General features: G+C 37.4%; 2 protein-coding genes across 3 annotated transcripts; one reads left to right on the forward strand and one right to left on the reverse strand.

The window, feature by feature from the left end:
• Positions 1–5,890: 5,890 nt before the first annotated feature.
• On the reverse strand, positions 5,891–10,360 carry gatm (glycine amidinotransferase (L-arginine:glycine amidinotransferase)). Its single transcript, XM_063880654.1, has 9 exons — positions 10,164–10,360; positions 9,193–9,405; positions 8,838–9,033; positions 8,357–8,547; positions 8,020–8,157; positions 7,648–7,812; positions 7,460–7,523; positions 7,253–7,369; positions 5,891–7,072 (listed from the first exon to the last, which is right to left on the reverse strand). The coding sequence occupies exons 1-9, from the start codon at positions 10,230–10,232 to the stop codon at positions 6,960–6,962; spliced, it is 1,266 nt and encodes a 421-aa protein (XP_063736724.1). The 5' UTR covers positions 10,233–10,360; the 3' UTR covers positions 5,891–6,959.
• A 2,172-nt stretch (positions 10,361–12,532) lies between these two features.
• Positions 12,533–21,454, forward strand: zgc:158482 (uncharacterized protein LOC100009650 homolog). 2 transcript variants are annotated; one of them, XR_010165536.1, is made up of 10 exons: positions 12,533–13,072; positions 13,812–14,021; positions 14,123–14,281; positions 15,782–15,906; positions 17,857–18,051; positions 18,268–18,358; positions 18,511–18,709; positions 19,312–19,444; positions 19,559–19,689; positions 20,271–21,454. XR_010165536.1 is itself a non-coding variant. In XM_063880653.1 (10 exons), the coding sequence occupies exons 1-10, from the start codon at positions 12,589–12,591 to the stop codon at positions 20,445–20,447; spliced, it is 1,869 nt and encodes a 622-aa protein (XP_063736723.1). In that variant the 5' UTR covers positions 12,533–12,588; the 3' UTR covers positions 20,448–21,454. The 2 variants fall into 2 exon arrangements, 1 of the variants encoding a protein (XP_063736723.1); XM_063880653.1 differs by having other exon boundaries at positions 19,312–19,409.
• Positions 21,455–21,780: the final 326 nt, after the last annotated feature.

The following is a 21,780-nucleotide window of genomic DNA, read 5'->3' on the forward strand; positions in this document are numbered from 1 at the left end:
GTGGGAACTTTGAAAGCAGGAAAAGGGCTTACACTGACGAAGACAGAGCTGGCTGAAGGTAAACTACACTGTATGAACATTTTCTAAGGATTGCACATACATACTATGGGAAAGACACTTTTGGTGTGTTTGTCACCGTCATAACTACTGCAACATTAGTATAATTTACAGCGGGGGTCAAAATCTAACTCCCTGCTGTGAAATCTATGGAATGCCAACTGGGCCAAAATTAAACATTGTTGATGACACATTACTTGCAAAAAGAAAACGTGAAATATATAGAGACTTTTATAAATAAACCGTGTAATGATTGTGTTTTTAATTATTTGTTTTGTGAAATGTTAGTTCATCACGGACCAAGTTATTGGCGTTTTTCAGAATCATATTGTCCAAGTAGAAATGTGACTTTTCTCTTTGCACAACAATAAACATGTTTAGTGAAAGAAAATTATAAAACAAGAACAGAAATTGCTAAGGATTAATATTAAAAAAAAACAATACAACGAAATATATGAAAAGATACAAAACGATAAGGTGTGTGCATTGTTTGTAACAAAGGTGATTGTATTTTTCAAAATGTGTTGTGTATAGCGTCAAAATTATGCAATTTATATGAATGCTAAAGTTTTGAGTTAATGTAACACAAGATGACATCAAGAAATGCAGCAAATCCCCAGAATATAGAAGTTGATAGTAAACTGTTTAAGGTTTGTGCTTAAAAAATAACTCGGTGCTACAATAGTGTATGAGCAAATGACTCTCGACTTATCAATTAGTCAACTCGGTTTTTTATACTTCTGTATAGCATTTCCATGTTTAAAGTCACATTTCATGACAGCATTCATGTTCACCAACAGCCTCTTAGCAACCTCAGCCACTTTAGTTATCTTTATTCCTAAATAACTCAAATAATACAAGGGAAGAGACACAAGAATATGAACACCTTTTTATAAAATACAATATTGAGTCCCCCCAATAAACCATAAAACTCATTATGATTGAATTTTATTGAGATTGTTTGAGAGATATTATGAGGCAGTAGTATTTGTAGTTTTACTTTATTGGATTTCTTTTTTTGTCGAGTGTACTTTTCCCCAGTAAACAAATTAAATAATAACAGGAAATAATATAATATAATAGAAGATAGTCAGTCTCCACAAATTTATGAACTGATAATTTAGTCAGTAAAATAAGTCAGTAAAATAATTTAAGAAGATTGTACCCTGCCCCCTCTTTATTTATATTTGTTTCTTATCAGTTTTGTTTTGACTAGTAGTGTTCAGTCCGTCAGAGGCAGTTGTCCCTTGTGTTGTTTCACATGAGCTCTACCAGGTGATAAAACTTCCTGTTTAAAAAAATCACTTTTACGTCGATCCTTTTTACTTTCCATTCTAATTTCATGTGTTTGCAGTTTTTTAAGCAAACTAAACAATGAAAAGGATATGCTTCACAAATAATGGTGTCTATTCCCTAACATCAAGCATCAACAAACAGCGATGATCAGATCCTCTGTCATGCTTGTTACTTTTCACAAATGGATAACAGCTATGTCTTATTTTTGTTATTTTGACCAGGATAGGTTTGTTCTGAGCTGAATTTCTTTTAATTGAAAAATACACTTTTTATTGTCCTCTGGTGGAAAAACTCAGTAATTGCAACCCTTTTGAAAAAATACTAACACACTAACACCAGTTTAATACAAACATGTACATTTCCAATACATCTGTGTGTAATATGACTAATGATAGCACATTAAAACATCAATTGAGAGAACATGTTAATTTCTTTTATTGCTTTCACTGGCTGCATAATTCATGAGGGGAGGACATCTTGTTGCACCTTTCAATTATGTGTGTTTGGTCATCAATTATCATCATTGTACTTTGTGCTGCCAGCAATCTTAAGATGGGCATAAAGTAAATGTATGGTGTACTAATGGCACAGGATAGTTTTTTAAGGGTAAGTCATGTTGGATTTGTAGTGTCTTGTGCATATAATGTAAATGCTTAGGTCAGCTATAAGCATTTGGTAATAGTGTATAAAGCTTACGTGCTCCATTACCATTACCTGAGAGGAGTTCAGGTTAATCTTCATGTCCTAGTTCACCTTCCTTCTTTGATTACCAATCCTCTCTGTATGTCTCTGTTACAGGACATTTAAAGAAACATTCACAAGTAGTACACCAAGTAAAAGTGCTTCTACTAAAATATGGTGGTCTTCTTTTAGTTAGAGAACACAGTGTGGGCTTAAATCCAGAAATACAATAGCTGTACAGTAATTCTTGAAGTAATGGTTATTATGGCAGAAGATTCACCTAAACACGACCATGCGGAAAGTCATGGAAATAATTATTCTTAATAAATGTTTCAAAATGTTATGCTTTGACACAGGTTTACATAAGTTGGTATGCATTAAATATGAAGATTTAGGTTCAGATGTGACAGGAAATGGCATTTAGTAAGAGCAAGAAACAACTGGAAGAGATTTAGCTGCGACTGAGCTTTGAAGTGAACTACAGTGTATTTTCTAAAAGCTCCACATTGGGGCGCCACAGGATATATCTAGCAAATAGTGGCCTCTCCTTTATTTAAACTCATTAAGCTCAGACTTCCAACATATACAAGGACTACTTGGAGGCTGTGGAACGCTCTCCGTGACCACCTGAGGGCCCCACCGAGGTCTTGTGAAAATTGCAATCTGTTTATTGTTGGCAAACAAGTGTTTTCTGTTGCTCTCTTTCAATAATGAAAGTGTGTATAGAGGCCTTGTTGCCCTAAATATGAATTCAATAATGTCAAATTGAATGCAAATTTAGCACACAAACATTTGTTTTTGGTGCCTTGAATGTTTCACATTTCTGCCGGGTAAGAACATGTTAACGAACAGTTTTGTCAATGTTTTAGCTTGCTACAGAGAAGCCTGGATGTGCAGCCGATATTACTGTGAACTGCGAAATATAGCAATTAGCAATGACTGTTTTTCATGTCATTACCTTCTATTCAAGAGCTGAGATTTTAAAACAGTTCAATGACTGTCGCATAACACGTTCAGACACAACACAGAAAACATTTTTCTTATTACACTGTGGCCATGCTGCTGTAGGCCTATAATGTATTGTCTGCACATTTTGTACTTGCATTATCTTTGTTCAACACACAATTCTCAGCCCCTGATCAAATACAAAACCTTCATACGGGTTACATTATTTCATTAACAGACTATTTAAAGGACTGCTAGTTCACAGTGGAAGATTAAAGCATGTGAAACATCACTGATGTGGATGAATTCAGATCATGAAATCCAACTAATTTAATCCACACCAAAAAAAGTCATTTAATGTCTCATTAAGAAAAACAGACACAGAGGAAAATCAGTATATCAATTTTGTTTGTTGATACGATGACCAAAAAAAAGGACACAAATAAGCCATTTTGACAAAGAGCAGCTTGTGACAGGTTTCACAAGCAAAGTTTCTTATTAAATAACACACATAGTGAATTGAAGTAGCAAGTTAGCTACTGTGGTAAAAGTTGTTTTGAGGCTAAATTTAAACTGGGAAACCAAGACTTTGACTCAACAAATGTCTCAAAATGTTTTATTTCATGAAGCTTTAAGTTGTCTTTAAACACAGATTTTACATTGTGTGAAACATTGTTGAATATTTTGTTGCCATTTTGTTAAGTCCTACAGGGAGGTCTAGGAGTCTACAAATTCCAAACAGAAAGCAAAACTGAGTTCTGAAAAATGTGGGCATTAAAGGGTTAGATTAGAGGGTCTAAAGAAAGAATTTCCTGATTTTGGAGCTCAATAAATACTGTAGCTGAGTTAAAGTCAGAATATTTCTTCCTCTTCTGCTTTGATTTTGTCCACTTTGCGCAGACAATATTTAATACCGTTTTTCATCCTTCAGTTTATACAGAAGTATGTTTAAAATGAACAAAGGATTGTTGTTTTTATATTACTTATCTAGCAGTCTGCTTTTGTACTTCTGAAACTGTAAAACTTTTCCTGCATAGGCTCATCAAAGTTTCTTTATCTTCTATATATTCTACGTACTATTTCCAACATTATTCTGAGACTCATTTATTGTCATGCTGTATGCATACAAACTAAAGCTTCAGTAAACATAGAGTTGAACATCTGGATTCTCTCTGGTTGACAGTTCTGGACCCAATTCAGACTTCAATTCACCCCTACAAAGGAAAAGAGATTCTTAAAGATGACAGCGGATTTCCTGCAGACATTAAAGCCTAATCATTACCAGATCCCAATCAATCCTCCAGTTTTAGAGACGGGTGTTGAAGCAGCTGCAGGAAAGCATATTGTATATAATGAGGCAACTGTACAAACAAGCCATCCACCTGCAGCAGACTACATAAAAGCATTTGAAAAAAGCTGTAAAAGAAGAGCAACTTTTTGGCTTCTTGTAAACTTTTCACTTACCTCCACTCCTGAGGATTTATCAGGGCAGTAAGCCACAGCTATGGCCCGATAGCATGAACCCATATTTCCTTTTTTTGTCTTCTACAGCAACGTCAATTTTTTTTGAATTTGTCAATTAAAAAAAAAACATTTTTAAATGTTCCATAAATATAAAGTGCTTTGTGTAATCTACACCGATAGATGGCAGCAGAATGCAGACAACTGTCTCATTCATTGCATTTTTATTATTGGTATTATGAATTTATTTTCAAATTAATTGGACAATTATTATTATTATTATTATTAATAATAATAGTAATAGTAATAATGAATATTGTAAAACACTTATACGTGTTGAATGTCAATTACCTAAGACTAGAACCTGTTTATAAAAATCCATCCAAAATCCACTTAATGTTAACATTACATAAATAATCATATACTTTATTTTTATAGCACCTTTCAAATAATAGTGAATTGAACAACAGGATCTAAACATAAGAACACAAAGTAGTACACATAGAAATTAATAAAACAAATATATATAGAATAAACATAAATAAAAAAAGAAATAAGACTAAAAATAAAATCACATAAAGGCAGTTATTAAAAGTTTTGCCACCCTGATCCCCTCAGGCAGGTCGTTCCAAAGTCCACAAGGTCTGACCGCAAAGGCTCTGTCTCCTTTGTGTTTGTACCTGGACCTTAGAACGACCAACAGCGAGTTTTGGGTGAACTGGAAGAGGGAGATGGATTTTTTACTTATACCAAGGAGTACGGAATTGCAATAATTTAATCTACTGGTGATGAAAGAATGGATGACAGTACAAAGTTTTTGGTAGATAGGAAAGATTCTGAGGTGATGAAAGTGCGTTTGATGGTCGAAAATGAAACCAAGATTTCTGCACTGGTGGGTTATAGATTCGGACAGAGAATGAAGACTGTTTTTTGGGTTTTGGGTGACGGCAGTATCAACATGACCTATTTTCAAAAATTCAGTTTTGTCGGAATCTAGCAGCAGGACATTTTTGGCATCCATTTGTGGATATCCTGGAGGCAGATTAACAGTGTTAAGGGAGTGGTTTGCAGGGTCCCAACTTAAATAATAATGTGGTGCCCAGGTTTTTCTGTGACCTACAGTCAACTACTTTATTCTACTAAATCTGTTTTACAAGCATATTTACTCCACTGCTGTGCTTAAGTAATTCTCCTTAAGTTTTCCGAAGTTCTGGTGTTTAATACTTCTATTCCACATACTATAATATCACATTTATCACACCACTGGATTTATGTGAGGATAACTTTAGTCACCATCATTTTATTGTATATTATTTATATGATCATCACCTGAAATATAATGCAAATGCAAGATATGCAATGCTGCAATACGTTTTCAGCCCCAGCAGTGGTCAATTAACAAAATATTTCACATTTCACCAATAATATAATAAAAAAACTGACTCAGGACAATTTTTAATTACATTTAATAACATTGCATGATACAAAACATTACTTGCATTCCTCTGTTGAGCCATAGCTTTCTTTGAATTCATTCAAAGGCAGGCTTGAAGAGCCTTTTAATATATTTTAGTATCCACTGTACGCAGTAAAGGACATTTTAAAGCATCTTCACAACAGAACATCTTTCATTCTTCAGGCATTTTTGCTTTGCACACAAAAGCAACCAATCAGTTCAGTGAAAGTAGCATATAACTGGCCCAGATTTGCAATAGCAGAAAAGGCAAAAGGTAAACAATATCTGATATGGACCGCATACTTTTTAAGTAAATATATAAAAACACTGATTGTTGGGTAATCCAATATAGAGTATGAAAATATAAATAAAACTTGTCTTGTTCATTCAATTCAAATCTTTACAAAATATTAAACTAGCGATAAGAAATGTATATTGTTTAATGACCTACTTCAAAACTTTTATACATTGCTTTAAATAAAAAAATACTTTGGAAAAAGAAAGAATTATGATGTCTGACGTTTCCTCAAGGAGGTAGATTCACTCCTCCTTGTTTGATGACTTTCACATACCAAATTGTACCTTGTCCTTAAACTTATGGCATTTTTATGTATGAGCCATAATCAATTCAGCTTCACAATAGCCAGGCCAGAAATGCAGTTAATATTGAGATTAATTTAATCACTAATTTGTCACTATTGAGCATAAATGTATATCTGAATAAAGCTGTTTGCAAAGGCACTGTGATGCATAGCAATGTCAAATCAAATCAAATCAAAACAATGCATACATGTCTGGGACAGGTACCACCTGTCATTAGATTGCTCCATAATAAATCAGGTCTGAATAATATATTGCTCACTGCTTTGACTTTGAGTTGCAGCAGGTGACACTTAAACACACACATTTCAAATACTTTTTAAAGAAATTTGCCAACAGCAGATCTTTGATTTGTGTGTACATAAACAATTGACTGACAATGAAGATTCAATAATTAAACTAAGACTCTGCACTGAAGCTTTAATCTGTAAAGCTCAATAAAAACTGCCCATTTCTGGCAAGGCTAGTGGAAGTAGGACTGCAGGGTACCGCGGCGGCGGACATCAGTTGTCCAGCAGTGGAAGCCACCCCCCAGGGAGTTAGCATGGCGAATATTCACCTTAACGGTCTTGATACCTGCAACAGAAACACATTGATGCATGAGATACATTTCCTCAAAGATCATATTTTTTATGGCATTTGGTATCAAACTAAGGAAACGTCTCTGGCCTCTGGTAGAATTGGGAGACCAAATGATCAATTTAAATATTAAATGATGCAACAAAAACCCTGAAATGACTCTAATGTGAAACTCACCGAGGCTCTCAAACATTTTCTGAATGGTGCCTTCATTTGCGTCAACCATAACACGCTTTTCATCCAACATCAGGACGTTCATGGACAGCCATTTGGAGGACATCCACAGAGGATGATCTAGAAAAAAAAGGAGAGGAAAGGTTTATTTTCTCAGTAAGTATTCAAAAGGTTTTTCTTATGTAAGAAAAGATACGTTTTTCTACCAACCATCAGGAATCACAGGCGTCGGAGGTTTCACAATAGTCCACCCAGCCTTTTGGAACATGTCAACCTGACAAAAGACAGTGGGCAAAGAGCAGCAGTGAAAATCAAACACATTTAAAATATCAGTTTCCAGTTAGTTAGCATAGGACAATGAGAGATATTAAAAATAGCCTTTCATGGTCCAACAGTACCTGGTGACATGGACGATCAGGGTTTGACAGCACCAATCCTGGTCCAATGATGTTGAAAGTGGCATCAATGTGCATGGGGTTAGGATCCTTGAATGAGATTGTGTGGACTTTGTAGTCTGGAGCCAGATGTCTGCGCATCCACTCAATACCCATGTAATTTGTTACCTGCAAAACAAAATAAGTGAGCTACTTCTGCTGCAAATTCTAAACTCTAAACCTGTATTGGAATAAAACTTTTTCAAAGGTGATCCTTTTGAGCAATAAAATATTGAACTATAGACTGTTGAATATGTACCTGTGGGGCTTTTAGAAAAAATAAATCGCCTTCATATCAGATAGCAGGCATGTTCATAAGTTTGACAGCATTCATACCTGACTCCTCTGGACAAAAATGTCCCTCCCAGCCCGGATGAAGTCGGCAGCATCAAAGCACGGCTCGTGCTCTGTGGTCACAAACTTCCCCTCTGCAGCTAGCTTGTGTCTGTCCTCCACTGTGCGGATGGGGTAGTCCTGAAAGGCACCAAGCAACAATAATTAGGCAATAATCAGTAAACAAAACATATCAGTGGTGAAGTGAAGAACATAAACAATGCAGATTAGACTTTAGGTCAAAAAGATAATCTCAAACAGTTCCAAAAAATGCTACAACACCGCCAACAATTGAAACACCTAACATGCGCGGTGCTAATCTCACAAGATAAGGCCTCACCAGATCGTACAGCTCATCGGCCATTGTGGGTTTAGGAGCAGTTGTCCATTTAGCACCGTTTCTGAAGTACTCCTTGATCAAAGGTCTGTAGGCTCTGTACTCAAAGAAGCGAGCCCTCCAGGCCATAGGAGCCTCAATAATCTCATTCCCCACAACCAGAAGGATGTCTCTGGGCATGGCCGCATACATGCCTGTAACAGATTCAACATTACACAATTAGCTTACTTAAAATCATTGTCATATTATAAATAATAAGAAATAAATGTAGTGTTGTTAAAAGTGCAATATTTGCCTCTGAAGGTTGTGCAGTAGAAATATAAAGACGCAGTAATTGGAAAGATAAGTAACTTAAAATTGCACTTGAATGTTGTTTTTGGGTGTCTTCATTTATTACAGGCATTGAGTTGTGAACTTCTTCTTTACACAGACATTTTATCTATAATATTGATGTTATTGAGAAGTTATTTGTCTAATTCTTTACCTGGTGATGTGAAGTCTGGAGTTTTGTATTCCATGGACCAGTCGATGGGTTCTGGTCTCCTTACATTGACGCCCTCATGACGCAGAATATTGCACATTTCCTCAATCTCAGCAACAGCTTTTTTCAAGTGGTCCGCAGGAAAAGACTGGCCCCCATGCTTCATATAGAAAGACCAATGCTTCTCATATGTGTTAGCCTGTTGATAAGTTCACAATAAGACAACACAGAGTTATTTTATTGTATCACAATTCAATTTATGCATCATTTTTACAGTTTTTGGTGCAATTTATCTACACAGGATTGGCCTACACGGGAGCATAAGGTTAACAGATGCCCTCTTGAAATTTTGGCTTACTTTCACTTCCACGGTGAATGGAGGTACATGGGCATTTTCAGCGCGACCCACGATCACCTCCTCCAGAGGGTCCCATTCATTGTGGCTGCAGACAGGACATTCCTGCTCCACAAGCTCAGTAACATGGTCAACTGCATCGTGGGGCTGTGCAGCTGCTGCACTGGAGGTGCTCTGGAAGGCCCTCTGCACCCATCCAGTCACTGACCGGCCAAGCTGAGGGGGAGAAATGGATCACAACCTCTGTTATTATCTTCAGCACAAAAAAGGCCTAAGGTTTTGTGAAATTACATGATATTGAGAAAGGCTTTTGTACAAAATTGGACTATTTTCAAATAAAAGTAACCCAATTTTTCTGGCAAAAAAGCCAAAACAAAACTATCAGTGTGTAAATACTTTTGCCGATTTTTTGTCTGTTTATTGTATTATAGTTACAGATACGTAGTGAAAATTGCAGTGATAGAGGCAAATTTATCACATGGCTTGCAGTTCACTTTCAAAAATGACAATTCAAAAAAGGTAAAACTTTTGAGCTGATAAAAATAACAGTTTATAGATATCAATGATAAATGCATCAGTACCGTATACTTTTTGCAGCTAAAGTACACGTGTTAATAAAAAGCCGTTATCTCCACAGATAGCTCAGGAGCAGCTCAAGTGTCACTGAGTCTGGGAGTGCATCTGCTGCAGACAGCTGTTCTCTGTCACTCAGGGACCAAACACCCAAGAGTCCTGCAGCAGTTGAGAGGAATACTTGGGACTAAGTCCACATTGACATAATCAGTGTTCTTCCCCCAAATTGTATTTTAATCAACTAAAATGCTTAATCAGACAACAGAAAAAAGAAAAAAAATGTCCAACATATTTTCTTTATTCACAATCACCGACATGTGCCTATTTTAAAAGATTTTTAAAAAACTTTTTCTAAAAAATTTGGAAGAAAAAAGAAGTCATGAAACCACTATAATACCAACCATGGCTCCGATCAGATGGGCAGCTTCGGCCCCCCTGCTACCTCCTCTCAGACACCTGACTCGCAGCATTGTCCAATGTAATAGTGAGTCAGTGAAAGCACACGACAGCGCAGGATCCACTCCTCAGTTTGCTCAAAAATGAAGACGCCTCAGCAAGCAGCCAACTTTATAGCCCTGGGTCTACGTGCCTCTAAGACTATTGGTTGTCCTCATGTTGTGGTGCAACATGACCTGTAGAGAAACCCTTCTGAAACTCAATCCCTGACGCCAGCAAATTCTTATCAGCTGGGCTACTTCTGCCTAAAAGTTTCCAAGGCCGACATCTGAAATGTATCTGGAATTACTTTCATTGTGCAGAAGCTTTTTGGTCTCCTTAAAAAAAACAAAAAGCGGAAGGTTTTTATTTCTTCTAAAGAAACCCTGTGGAAAAAGAATAAAACAAAAGACTGCAAAATCAATTTTGGCCACTGCATACAAAGGCTGAAAACAAATATTTTGAGGAATTGATTTTATTTAATGGGATACTTTTGTGAATTATTTATCTGAAGTTACATCTTTCAATCTATTGTTTTCTTATTAATTTCTAATTTCCTGTGTTGGTGACCAGTTCAAAGAAACAAAATAGCTTCTTTTGTGTTGTGTAGCTCTTTGATAAAGTTACAAAACAAAAGGCCTAACTGTGGTACTATCAATGAGACGATGTTAATATTCAGTTTGTCATGCTTGCTTATTTGACTTTATTGACTCCAGTATCATATAACAACATTAACAGTATAAAGCTGATCATTGTTCTGCATGGGAACATTACCAAAACACTGTATGGGAAGCAGGTGAAGGTGTAAAAGTAGAGGAATATAGCCTAATCAAAGAAACAGATAGCCTTGACACGGCTGGTCACCACATGCTCCTCTGGACTGCGCTCTCAAGAGTTTCACAATCCTACGACCTCAGTGACTGCTGATATTACCCTGCCTTCTAAAGAAATCTCTGACTGATGCCAAAGGTCCACGGGTTATTCACTGAGGATGCCTTTGGCTCCTAGTAGCATCATGTATTGGTCCAACAATCAAAAGGGCAATTTTGAGGACTCAACGTTAATGAATTCATTTGATAATAACGGTTATATAACCTTTATTCATACTGCGCCTTTAAAAAAAGAAAAGAGGACAAAACACAATTCACCACTGCAATGAATCCAGTCCAGTCTTTGTGACAAAACTTCTTAATTAATAAAGTCATATTGTGTGTTTTTCTGATACTGTTAGAGCCTATGCTTGTGTGTGTTCCTGTTTGCATTTGCATCATTTTCCAATCTTTGATCCGAATTAAAACACAAGGATAGTACCATTACCAGTGGCAGAAAGTGACCTATACAGTTTTAAGGTAGGCCTACATATTTTACTTCTGCTCCACTACACTTAAAGGTCCCTTATTATGCAAAATGCAATTTTTGATGTCTTTTTATACATAAATATGTGTCCCCTGTGTTTAAGGAGACTCACGTGGCCAGTTTTAGCTCAGCTCAAATTTAAAGCGACAGTCACAGAATCAGCACTTCAGGAACAGGGCCGTAATAGAGGGGCATGATGCATGGCTACAAAGCGTCATCTGTTCGGTATTGTGAGCAAAACACTTCACAGACATGTTTTGTATAGATATTGCCCTACAATACATTGTTGAAATATAGCATAATAGGAGACCTGAAAAGCTGTGGTTGGACCCTCATTGGCATTTCAGATACCTGTGAGTATTTCACAGTTCCACCAATCAATTATCTTTCTTTCAAAAGCAGAGATAAGAGAAAAGTCGACCGAACAATTTAACATTTAACATTTCGCGACTCCACAGATTTGTGACTAGGGTTAGGCAGAGTCGGCGCCAGAGCAGATCTACTGGAGGGGCATTGGGTCATTGGCAGGGGGCTTGCTTGCTTTTGTGACATTAAAAACTCTTTAGCAACTTCGAACTCAGCGTCAATTATAGTCGATTGTGACAGATCGGGAATATGCTTCACAGCTGGTAGGAGGGGCATCAATGACCGCTAGGGGGGGCACGGCCCTCGAATGCCCCCCCTTAGCGCCGGCACTGGGGTTAGGGCCAAACAGCAAATAAAGGGATATACAGCCCCATGTCAACAAAACATGTTTTTTACATCTTGAAAGTATTGTTCTCTAAGACCACTTTCATCTTTACCTTTTATGTAATTAAATAACGACATGGAGTTACTGAGCAATATTATCTGCAATTGTCTGTAGTTACTCTACGATATTCAAATATTTGGCCTTTTCCATGATCGTAACCTACTTTTCAGAAATTGCCCCGCCCCCTGCACACAGTTGCTTTTTGCAACAATCTCCATTTGCCTGCTTGACTGCACTTTTTTTTTCTCTCTTTACAAGACTTTGTGGCTTTTTAACAACACAACATGATGGAGATTTATTTGATTTCATTCATTTTAGCAAGTATCCTCATCATACCGTTCGCAATAAAAACGTTGTCCCCATATCTTTGGTTGGATATTCTGTATTTAAAGGATCTACTGCGGATTTTAGTGACGTTCATGTCGAGGAAAAGAAGGAGACCTTTCTTCTTTGTTTTGGACCGTTTCTTGGAGCAGACCTCTACACATCCAGACAAGCCGTTCATTGTGTTTGAAAATGAACACTTCTCGTACTCTTACACAGATAGAAGAAGCAGTAAAACAGCCAACGCGCTTCTGGCACAGCCTGGGTATAAAGCTGGAGATACCGTCGCACTTTTCATGGGCAATGAACCCGCCTTCATGTTTACCTGGCTGGCCTTGGCTAAACTAGGCTCTCCTGTGGCTCTCCTCAATCACAACATCCGCACCAAGTCTTTGCTGCACTGCTTCAACTGCTGCAAGGCCAAAGTGCTGATAGCAGCCTCAGGTATATGCATATGGTAGGGTTTTAATGTGTGAATGACAACAACTTAAGGTAGCAAGGTCTGCTCTTTGAGGAGCTGTGACATGAACATTGCTTTTAGATTGAATGTCAAACTTAATTTTATGGTTTAAGGTTTCATTTTGAGCCCGTCATGCCTACAAGTCCAAGCTTTTTCTAGAAAATAAGGTTAAAAGTTTTGGCCATCACAGTTTTGGAAACCCATGTGGGCCTAATGACTTGATCTAATGCAGATGATGTTTCTTCAGAGAATAAAAAGGGTCTTGAGGAATTATCCAGAATGCACACCCTGCCAGATTATATTAATCATGTGGAAGTCAAGGGGCTTAAACAAATTGTTAAATAGTGATGGCGTACTCGGTTTACACTTAATATTTACCATTTGAATAGAAAATAATCTTAATACCGATCTTGAAATATTAAATCCAAGCCTTTGTGGAAAATATAGAGATTTGGATTCACTTTGTTGTTGTCTTAAATGTTCAGCTCTGGTCAGTGACACAGCTTTTCACAAAATCTGCGAAGCTAAACACATGTATGTTCTCAAAATACTACAGTTTACGTCATCCCTAGTTTCACTGACCCATGTCCAGCTTCTCCTTATCTGCTGTCTGCATTAAAAATTGAAAGGTGTTTTTGATCATACTTAACCATACATACAAAATATCAGTATTCTGATCTCAAACTAGTACTGGTTGTGATTCTACTGTATGTTTCTTTGCAGAGCTAAAGGACGCAGTGGAGGATGTGTTGCCCGACCTGACGGAGCAGGGCGTCACCGTGCTCCTGATGACCAAACATTCAGACACTCCTGGGATCGAGAGTTTTTCTGATAAAGTGGACAAAGCATCAGACTGCCAGCTCCCTCGATCCCTCAGATCACACATCACATTCAAAAGTCCTGCCGTTTATATTTACACCTCGGGAACAACAGGTATCTGAGTGGCAGCGTTTTATGCAATAATCTGTTCCCACAACAACATGTCTGTTCTTTAGTTTAAAGGTGTGTGCTGCTTGTGTCTTGTTGTATTTCAGGTCTCCCCAAGGCAGCTGTGGTCAATCAGAACCGCCTCCTAACAGCGCTGGCTGTTTTGGCTTCAAATGGTGTGACGTCTAGCGACGTCATCTACCTAAACCTGCCTCTGTACCACACAGCGGGATTCATTATAGGCTTTATCGGCTCTATTGAGACAGGTGAGACCATTGAAGGGAAGCAGAGAGCGCAAAACAACTTTGTGAGGCTGTGTGAGATTCCTTGCAGACAAATGAATACTTATTTTACTTAGTGAACATTGAATTATTTAGTTGTTTAATACTCTTCAGGCTTTGTTAGATAACAGTATAGTCCTTTTATGTGTATTTTTAGGCCAAACTGTTTCAAATCCAGATTGCAGCAAGAGGTAAAGTATCCAAAGGTTTACCCACTAGTCACTGTTTCACCTCAATTAGTTTACGTTTACTGCAATCGCCTCCATCTGCAAACCAGTAATCTTTTTTGTGTGACAGCATTTAAGTCTAACATTTATGTACCATTTACCAAGCAGATCCTTGTGCTGATCATTTCAAAGAAAAAATGGTTTGACATCTAAAAGAAGGAAAATCTAGAATGAAGATCTGATGGATAATTTATGGCAGATCCAGGTTAAATTTCTCATCCTAAATCTTTGACATAGAATCAATGTCCTAAGAAAACCCCTGGTTGCTAATTATTTTTGCATTTAAAAAAGCCATTGAGTTATCAAAAATGTAACGACAAATCAGTTTGAGTAAGATCATGAAATGTGGACATTTAGAGATACATGGTTCTCACAGGAAAACAACGATACATAAAGGTGCACATCATGATTCTAATATAGCCAGTACATAATCCAATTCAACACACTTTTTGTCATATGTAATGAGCACCTGTTTCCCCAGCTCGGCACAAGACAGGGAAAAGAACACAGATGTAAAACAAGAAAGGCAATCAGAGTGAGATGGAATCGCAAGAAGCAATTACTTTGTACATTGTGTCATTCTTTAAAGAAATTATTAATATTGGAACATAAGGCGACATGGAATTGAGGTATCACTTCACACATACTAAGCTCTCTGCAGTTGAGGGCAAATAATAATAATAATAATAATGAATTTCTGGTCGAACTATATGGCTTTAGTTGTGCAAAGTGATGCCCCTGCTCCTCCTGCCTCTGGGTTTCCGGCCCCAGCAAAACTAAATGAGTCCTTTGTTGCTGGAAACCAGTAATCTGACCAAACCCAGATTACCTCTACTTTCTAACTGCTTCTTACTAAACAGACTAAAGTTCACACCGCTGTGATTTGTCTGGGTAAGCAGCCGGAGTTACAGAAAGATATTAGTGAAAATCCTACACTGTTTGAGAACAATCACCTTCCTGTTGTCAACTATCTGCCTTTAAATGGAATACACTTTATTATTGTTGGCATTATTTTCAGGGGGGAAATATTCTAGTGGTAGAAATAACTAGGGATACTGCAGTTAATACAACTGTAATGTTTACCTAACAATTAAAAATACTGGTAATCTATTAATACAACAAATAAATATACCTTTAGGCATTAAGTATTTGTAATAGCACATCCCTTTTATCTCTACTTTCATAACTGAAAATGTCTTTGTCGTTCAGCTCATAATACATTTTCTTTTCTTTCTTTTTTTGCTGTCTTATTTTGAAGGGTCAACTATTATTTTGAAGAGGAAGTTCTCTGCTTCTCAGTTTTGGGATGACTGTAGGAAACACAGTGTGACCGTTGTGCAGTACATAGGAGAGGTGATGCGTTACCTCTGTAGTACACCTAAGGTAAAAGCTTTTCATTGTTCCCAGATTTTCTCACATAAAACTTCAGTACTACACAACAGGAAAAGGAAGAATATTTGGGGCTGATACTGCCCAGCTATTTACGTAAAGATTTGTATGGTGCTTCATATTAGTTTTTCCCTGTTAGCCTCTGCAGCAGTCTCTTGGTCTTCATGTGACATTTATAGTTCAGTTACAGTAAAGTCTAAAGTGAAACACAAACCAGTGGCATTCCCGTAAGGCTGGCAGTGGATAAATGTCACCCTCCCTCCAAATACTTTGAATTGATGATGCCTATCGAAGGAATATGCTTTTTGGACAGCATGTAATTGACCAATTTAAGATAAAACAAAAAGGTTTATAATTGTTGTTTTTGTAATATGTGAAGGAAGTTACAATAAAACTGCCGTACTTGATGCCTAATTAAAAAAAATATGGCTCCATCGTGTTGACAGATTGCTATATCACTCCAGCCCTATTTCCTTAATTGTATTTATTAATTTGAATAACTACAGTGAGTACAACCCAAACAAGTTCACACAGGATCTTTGGCTGTTGGAAGCATGCCTCCTCCTTCTGCCGCCTCAACTGTTATAAAACTCCTTGGAGCGAGACAGCTGCTGAGGCAGAGCTGAGAACCGGCTACAACAAGCTGCCATTGAGACAGATCTAGTCAAGAGATAACTTTTCAAATCAGTACATTCCCACAGAGCAGCACAGCTGGCTTACAAAATAGAAATAGTTGAATCACCACTATCAGGTTCCACCCTCCTGCGTCATAACCTGCAGGGTTCAAACACCACGCAACTTTCTGGATGCATGTCAATATGAAATGCTGATATGATTAATATACATTTGTAAGAGGAGGAATGCATACTTTCAGATCTCTTAAGGCAGGCTCTGCTGTATTTAGGAGTACTACATTCTACCTACATGTATGGCCATTCAGAGTATCTTATTGCATCACATGAAGTGCAGTCTCAATTTACCGTGTGACCCTGTTCGAGTAGGAGGAGGTGGTCTGTCTGTATCTGGTCACCACTAGGAATAGATCCTGGCCTTTACTAAGGAAGGCCATATTAAGTAACTTGGCAACCAAACATTTTACACAAGTGTTATTGCTTGTGTAATATGTTTTATGCAAATTCTTACATACAGGCAGGGATTAGCCATACTTGATCGGAGAGGATCCTAATGAGGAGCCTAAATGCGCTGACTGAGACTGTGACTGTGTGACACATACGTGTGTTTTTAAAGAAATACTTAAACCCACAATAAACATTTGTATATCAAATAATCACCTTGTGTTGATACTTAAATTCTTGAAGAAAACTTGATTTTCTTGCATGCCATGCAAAAAAAAACAAAAATAGGAAAGTCTTGAATTGAGGAAAATGTGGGCTGTGTTGAACAAGAGCAAAACTATATCAGAACATCAGTGCATGCTCACTGCTTCCCAAACATGCATTTCAACTAAAACCTGCACAGATCAGTAGCACACTGCACAAGCGTGAACATGCCTAACGGTTTAAAACACTTTTGCGTGAGCATGAGAACCCCCATGTCCCTTTACGGGTTCCTCAGTAATGCACAAGTTGTGTGAGAGATTTTAAACAGATGTAGCCTAGTTCAGAAATATTTAGTTGTTGTTAAACAAAGCCGTCATTTTCTTCAAATTGTATTTCTTTGTTCACTGCGTAGGTATGCGAGAAAACATTCTTTAAAATTGTCTTCAAGAATTCAAAGCAGCACTTGCTTAGTTATATACAAATACTAATTTTGTGTGAAATGTTCAATAAAAAGAAGTGGAGTCTCACACTTATACTATTTATTTTGTGTGTGATTAGGTTATTAGGTCAGTCGATTCTACTTCCTGAATATTTAAATTAATGATTTATCAAATCATGTATTTCTGTAGTACTGATCAAATGTTTTGTTCATGTGACGATGCAGAGAGAAAATGAAAAGGACCATAAAGTAAAGCTGGCTATTGGCAATGGTATCAGAGCAGAGGTATGGAGAGAGTTTCTCAATCGATTCGGGAACATAGAGGTCCGCGAGTTTTACGCCTCCACCGAGGGAAATGTGGGATTTGTCAACTACGTGGGGAAAATTGGAGCTATTGGGCGAGTTAACTTTTTCCATCAGGTAAGAATAATATTTAAAAAGCATTTAATTGTCTTCTAGCATTGCAAGGGTCATCTTGTTACAGCTCACTTAATATTGTGAATGTAAGACACATAGGTGGCATATTAAAAGCTCATGTACGGCTGTTAATAAATAATGTGGTAAACATGTTTTATTTTGCTGTTTGTGTAAATATGTTCGGCACATGATGCAGCAGTGATGTGTTTCCTCCTGTAGAAACTGTTTCCCTTCACTCTGATAAAGTATGACACCGAGCGTGATGAACCAATCAGAGATGCTAACGGCCTCTGTGTGGAGTCACCCAAAGGTGAGAAACTGGAAATAGATTTCTATACTTACCGCATGTACCATAATACTCAATAATAAATATGGATCTTATAGTCGAAGGATATATTTACTGATGTTGGCCTTTGATAGACAATGGCATTAAAAGACATGTCTCCTTGCTGTTTCTTCAAGGTGAGACAGGACTGCTGGTGTCAAAGATTACAGACATTGCTCCTTTCGTCGGCTACGCCCAGAACGAAGAACAAACAGAGAGAAAGAAACTTCATAATGTTCTCAAGAAGGGAGATCTTTACTTCAACAGTGGAGACCTCATGAGGATTGATAAAGACAACTTCATCTACTTCCAGGATCGTGTAGGTGACACATTCAGGTACAGAACTCTTGTGAACCCTGATTTGATTTTGAAGAATATTGTTCGTACGGAATAATTGTTTATGGTTTTGATACTGGAGTATCAGCAATGTAATGAAACAAAAACATTGAAAAAAAACTTGCAAAATAAAAAGGGTTAATAGGTATGAATTAGAAAAACTGGTGGAGGGGGGGGGGAATGTTTGGACTTAAGAGTGTTGGCCTTTTGTGACTGAGGAGAGAGTTCCAGAAGGAGGGTGAGGCAGCAGCGAAGGCCCTGTCGCCCCAGGTCCTGAGCTTTGTCCTGATGGGCTGTAGTAGATTAGCATCAGTAGACCTGAGGCAACGGGTAGGGTTGTGTTGTTGGATGAGGTCACAGAGGTAGGGGGGGAAGAAGGATATCAAGTCAACGGGATCAAATTAAGGAAGAAAGTCATGTTAAAATGAATGATAATACTAAGTAAACCTCTGGGCCCTGCAGGCACCCTAGTTGGCAGGATTAAGAAAGCTAGGCAAAATTGTTTTTGTTGCTCAAACATGAATATGTTTTTTTAGTTCCTTACATTTCACTAAAGTTTACAGTAACACAATTGATATAAAGTTTTAACTTTGAGCTTGCAGGTGGAAAGGTGAGAATGTGGCCACAAACGAAGTGTCTGACATTCTGACGATCAGCGATTGTCTCAAAGAAGCCAATGTGTATGGAGTCCAAGTGCCAGGTGACGGCTGTTTCCTCCGCACATTTGACCTGACTGTATGTTTTTAAGATCACATGATTCCCAGATGCCAGAATATTGAAGAGAGACTGATTTGCAATTGAATTCGTAAACAAATGCTTTATTTGTTTCTATTTTGTCCGGCTATGTAGGGCATGAGGGGCGGATAGGAATGGCAGCGGTCACTGTGAAGGAAGGCTCCCAGTTTGATGGAAGTAGTATATATAACCATGTGGTAAGCTACCTGCCTTCCTATGCCCGACCTCGCTTCATAAGAATACAGGTACGTTTATTTCACACACAATTTTCAGCACTAAATTTTGAGACGAAAGAGCACATTACGTTTAAATAAATTAATATACCTTAGAAACTGTTTTCTTCTCAAAAAAAGTAAATAATAAAAATGTTGATGCAACTTTTATGCCACCTTATCAATATCGGAGGAGTAAAAAAATATTCTAGCCATCTATTTTTCCAAGTATGATCTAAATAGTTTTCTTTCTTATGCTTTTTAAGGAAGGATAATCTTCCTTAAAAAATGTTGATCTGTAAAAAACGAATGGACCGAAAAGGTTTTTGGCTGTTTTTCTTTTTTGTTTTGTTGGAGTATGCTGTTGTAATACTCCTTTTGGCCACAAGAGTCCACTAATCCTTGTTCTAAATAGGACTACAACATTCATGTTTGCTATTCCATTTGTTTCGCCGATGAGCAAAACATTTAGAAACTAATGATTTTCCTGATTTTAACATGTACCCTGTGATTGAAAGCAGATAAAGATATTTCTATACTGTACCTGATTGATTGATTGATTGATTGAAAGATTGAAAGATTGATTGATTGATTCATACTTTTGTTCTGTCCAGAATGCCGTGGAGGTGACAGGGACATTCAAGCAGATGAAGGTGAAGTTAGTGGAGGAGAGCTTTGATCCAGGACGTATCCAGGACCCTCTTTACATCCTTGACAATGAAGAGAAGAGTTACATACCGCTGACAGATCAGGTCTACGGCTCCATCATATCAGGAAACATCAAACTATGAGAAGGCTCTCAGTGTCCACTAACTGTGCAGGCTTCTCAGTCGTGCATTAACATATTTTTTAAAAGTAGTAATTGGGTAATCAGTAGTGTAGGATTTGTTGTTAAGGATTCCTTTTAGGGGCTGGAGTCAGCCTGTAAGTGAGGGAGTGATTATTTATTATTATATTATATTTTACAAGCTGGTTGACTGCTTTCAAATATGAGGACTGCGGTTTTGAGTTTTTCAGTGTTATAATGGTGTTGAGATGTGTTGCTGTATGTTTGGATAAACAGTGTAAACAAACGATCTCCATAGGTAGATATTTATGTGCGAATATATGTTAATATTAATTACTTTGATTCTTATTATATAGCCAGAAATACTTTTCATGTGCACGTCTGCTCAGTTTTTACTCATCATAGAGAATACAAAGATATATCGCAGTAGTGATGTACATGGAAAAACCACAAGGTGGAGACAAATGCAAACTCTGTGCTCAGTGTAGTCGGGGAATACAGTGAGCACATATAATTTAACATGGACAGTGCACTCGAAAAAGTCTTAACATTCCAAACACATGAAGATGAATCTGCATGTTATTGTCTAAAATAACCACTATAGTTTATCTTATGTGGATCAACCAAGGGGTCCAACCATGATAAACAGAAGTACACAGAATAATACAGACAGCGCTGTCTACACACATTTTTCCATGTATGCTCTTTGTGAACATATACTGATCTAGATGGCATATCTGTTAACCCCTGCAAAAAAGTTCATGACTAAAAAACAGAGATGCACATTTCTTTCAGGGAGACCAAGTCCGGCAGGTACGGCTCATACTTTCAATATTTATACTTTGTAATCAGTTAAATGCCATTTCAAACCAAATCTTGTCTACCAACATAACATGTAAATCATCTATGTAGGCAACATAAATCACCAGAAGAGACTGCTCTTGTGTTGGAGTACTGTGAGTTTCGCACCCAACCAACCTGTTGTCACAAATAAATGTTTCTTCGGGTGTTTTTCATTCTCCATTTTCTTTTCTTTTTGGTCCTGTTCATGATGGTGCAAAATATGGCACTTAATCAAAAGATAAATAAACAATATTAATAGAAGCTCTGGCAATAAAAGTTTCAGTTTCACATTTTCCGTTTTTAACTTTAATGTATGTTGAAATAACATGTCGTAATGATGACAGATCATCAGCCCAGGCTTGTAAGGTTGAACAAAGTTAACTCATGTGGTGTTTTTTCATGAACAGCTGAGAAACCACTTTATATCAGGGTTCAGTTTGTTCCCCAACTAGTCGCTGATCCTACATAATATTACATTGTATTTCTATAGCACA

This window comes from Eleginops maclovinus, chromosome 4 (genome assembly GCF_036324505.1).
Source record: "Eleginops maclovinus isolate JMC-PN-2008 ecotype Puerto Natales chromosome 4, JC_Emac_rtc_rv5, whole genome shotgun sequence".
NCBI lineage: Eukaryota > Metazoa > Chordata > Actinopteri > Perciformes > Eleginopidae > Eleginops > Eleginops maclovinus.

Excerpts from the sequence above, each read along its gene's own strand:
- zgc:158482 (XM_063880653.1), top strand. The coding sequence starts at position 12,589 with ATGATGGAGATTTATTTGATTTCATTCATTTTAGCAAGTATCCTCATC. Across the intron at positions 14,022-14,122 it reads TTACACCTCGGGAACAACAG|GTCTCCCCAAGGCAGCTGTG; the intron begins GTATCTGAGTGG and ends GTTGTATTTCAG. Across the intron at positions 18,359-18,510 it reads CTGTGTGGAGTCACCCAAAG|GTGAGACAGGACTGCTGGTG; the intron begins GTGAGAAACTGG and ends TGTTTCTTCAAG.
- gatm (XM_063880654.1), bottom strand. The coding sequence starts at position 10,232 with ATGCTGCGAGTCAGGTGTCTGAGAGGAGGTAGCAGGGGGGCCGAAGCT. Across the intron at positions 7,524-7,647 it reads CTGATCGTCCATGTCACCAG|GTTGACATGTTCCAAAAGGC; the intron begins GTACTGTTGGAC and ends GTCTTTTGTCAG. Across the intron at positions 7,370-7,459 it reads GACGCCTGTGATTCCTGATG|ATCATCCTCTGTGGATGTCC; the intron begins GTTGGTAGAAAA and ends TTTTTTTTCTAG.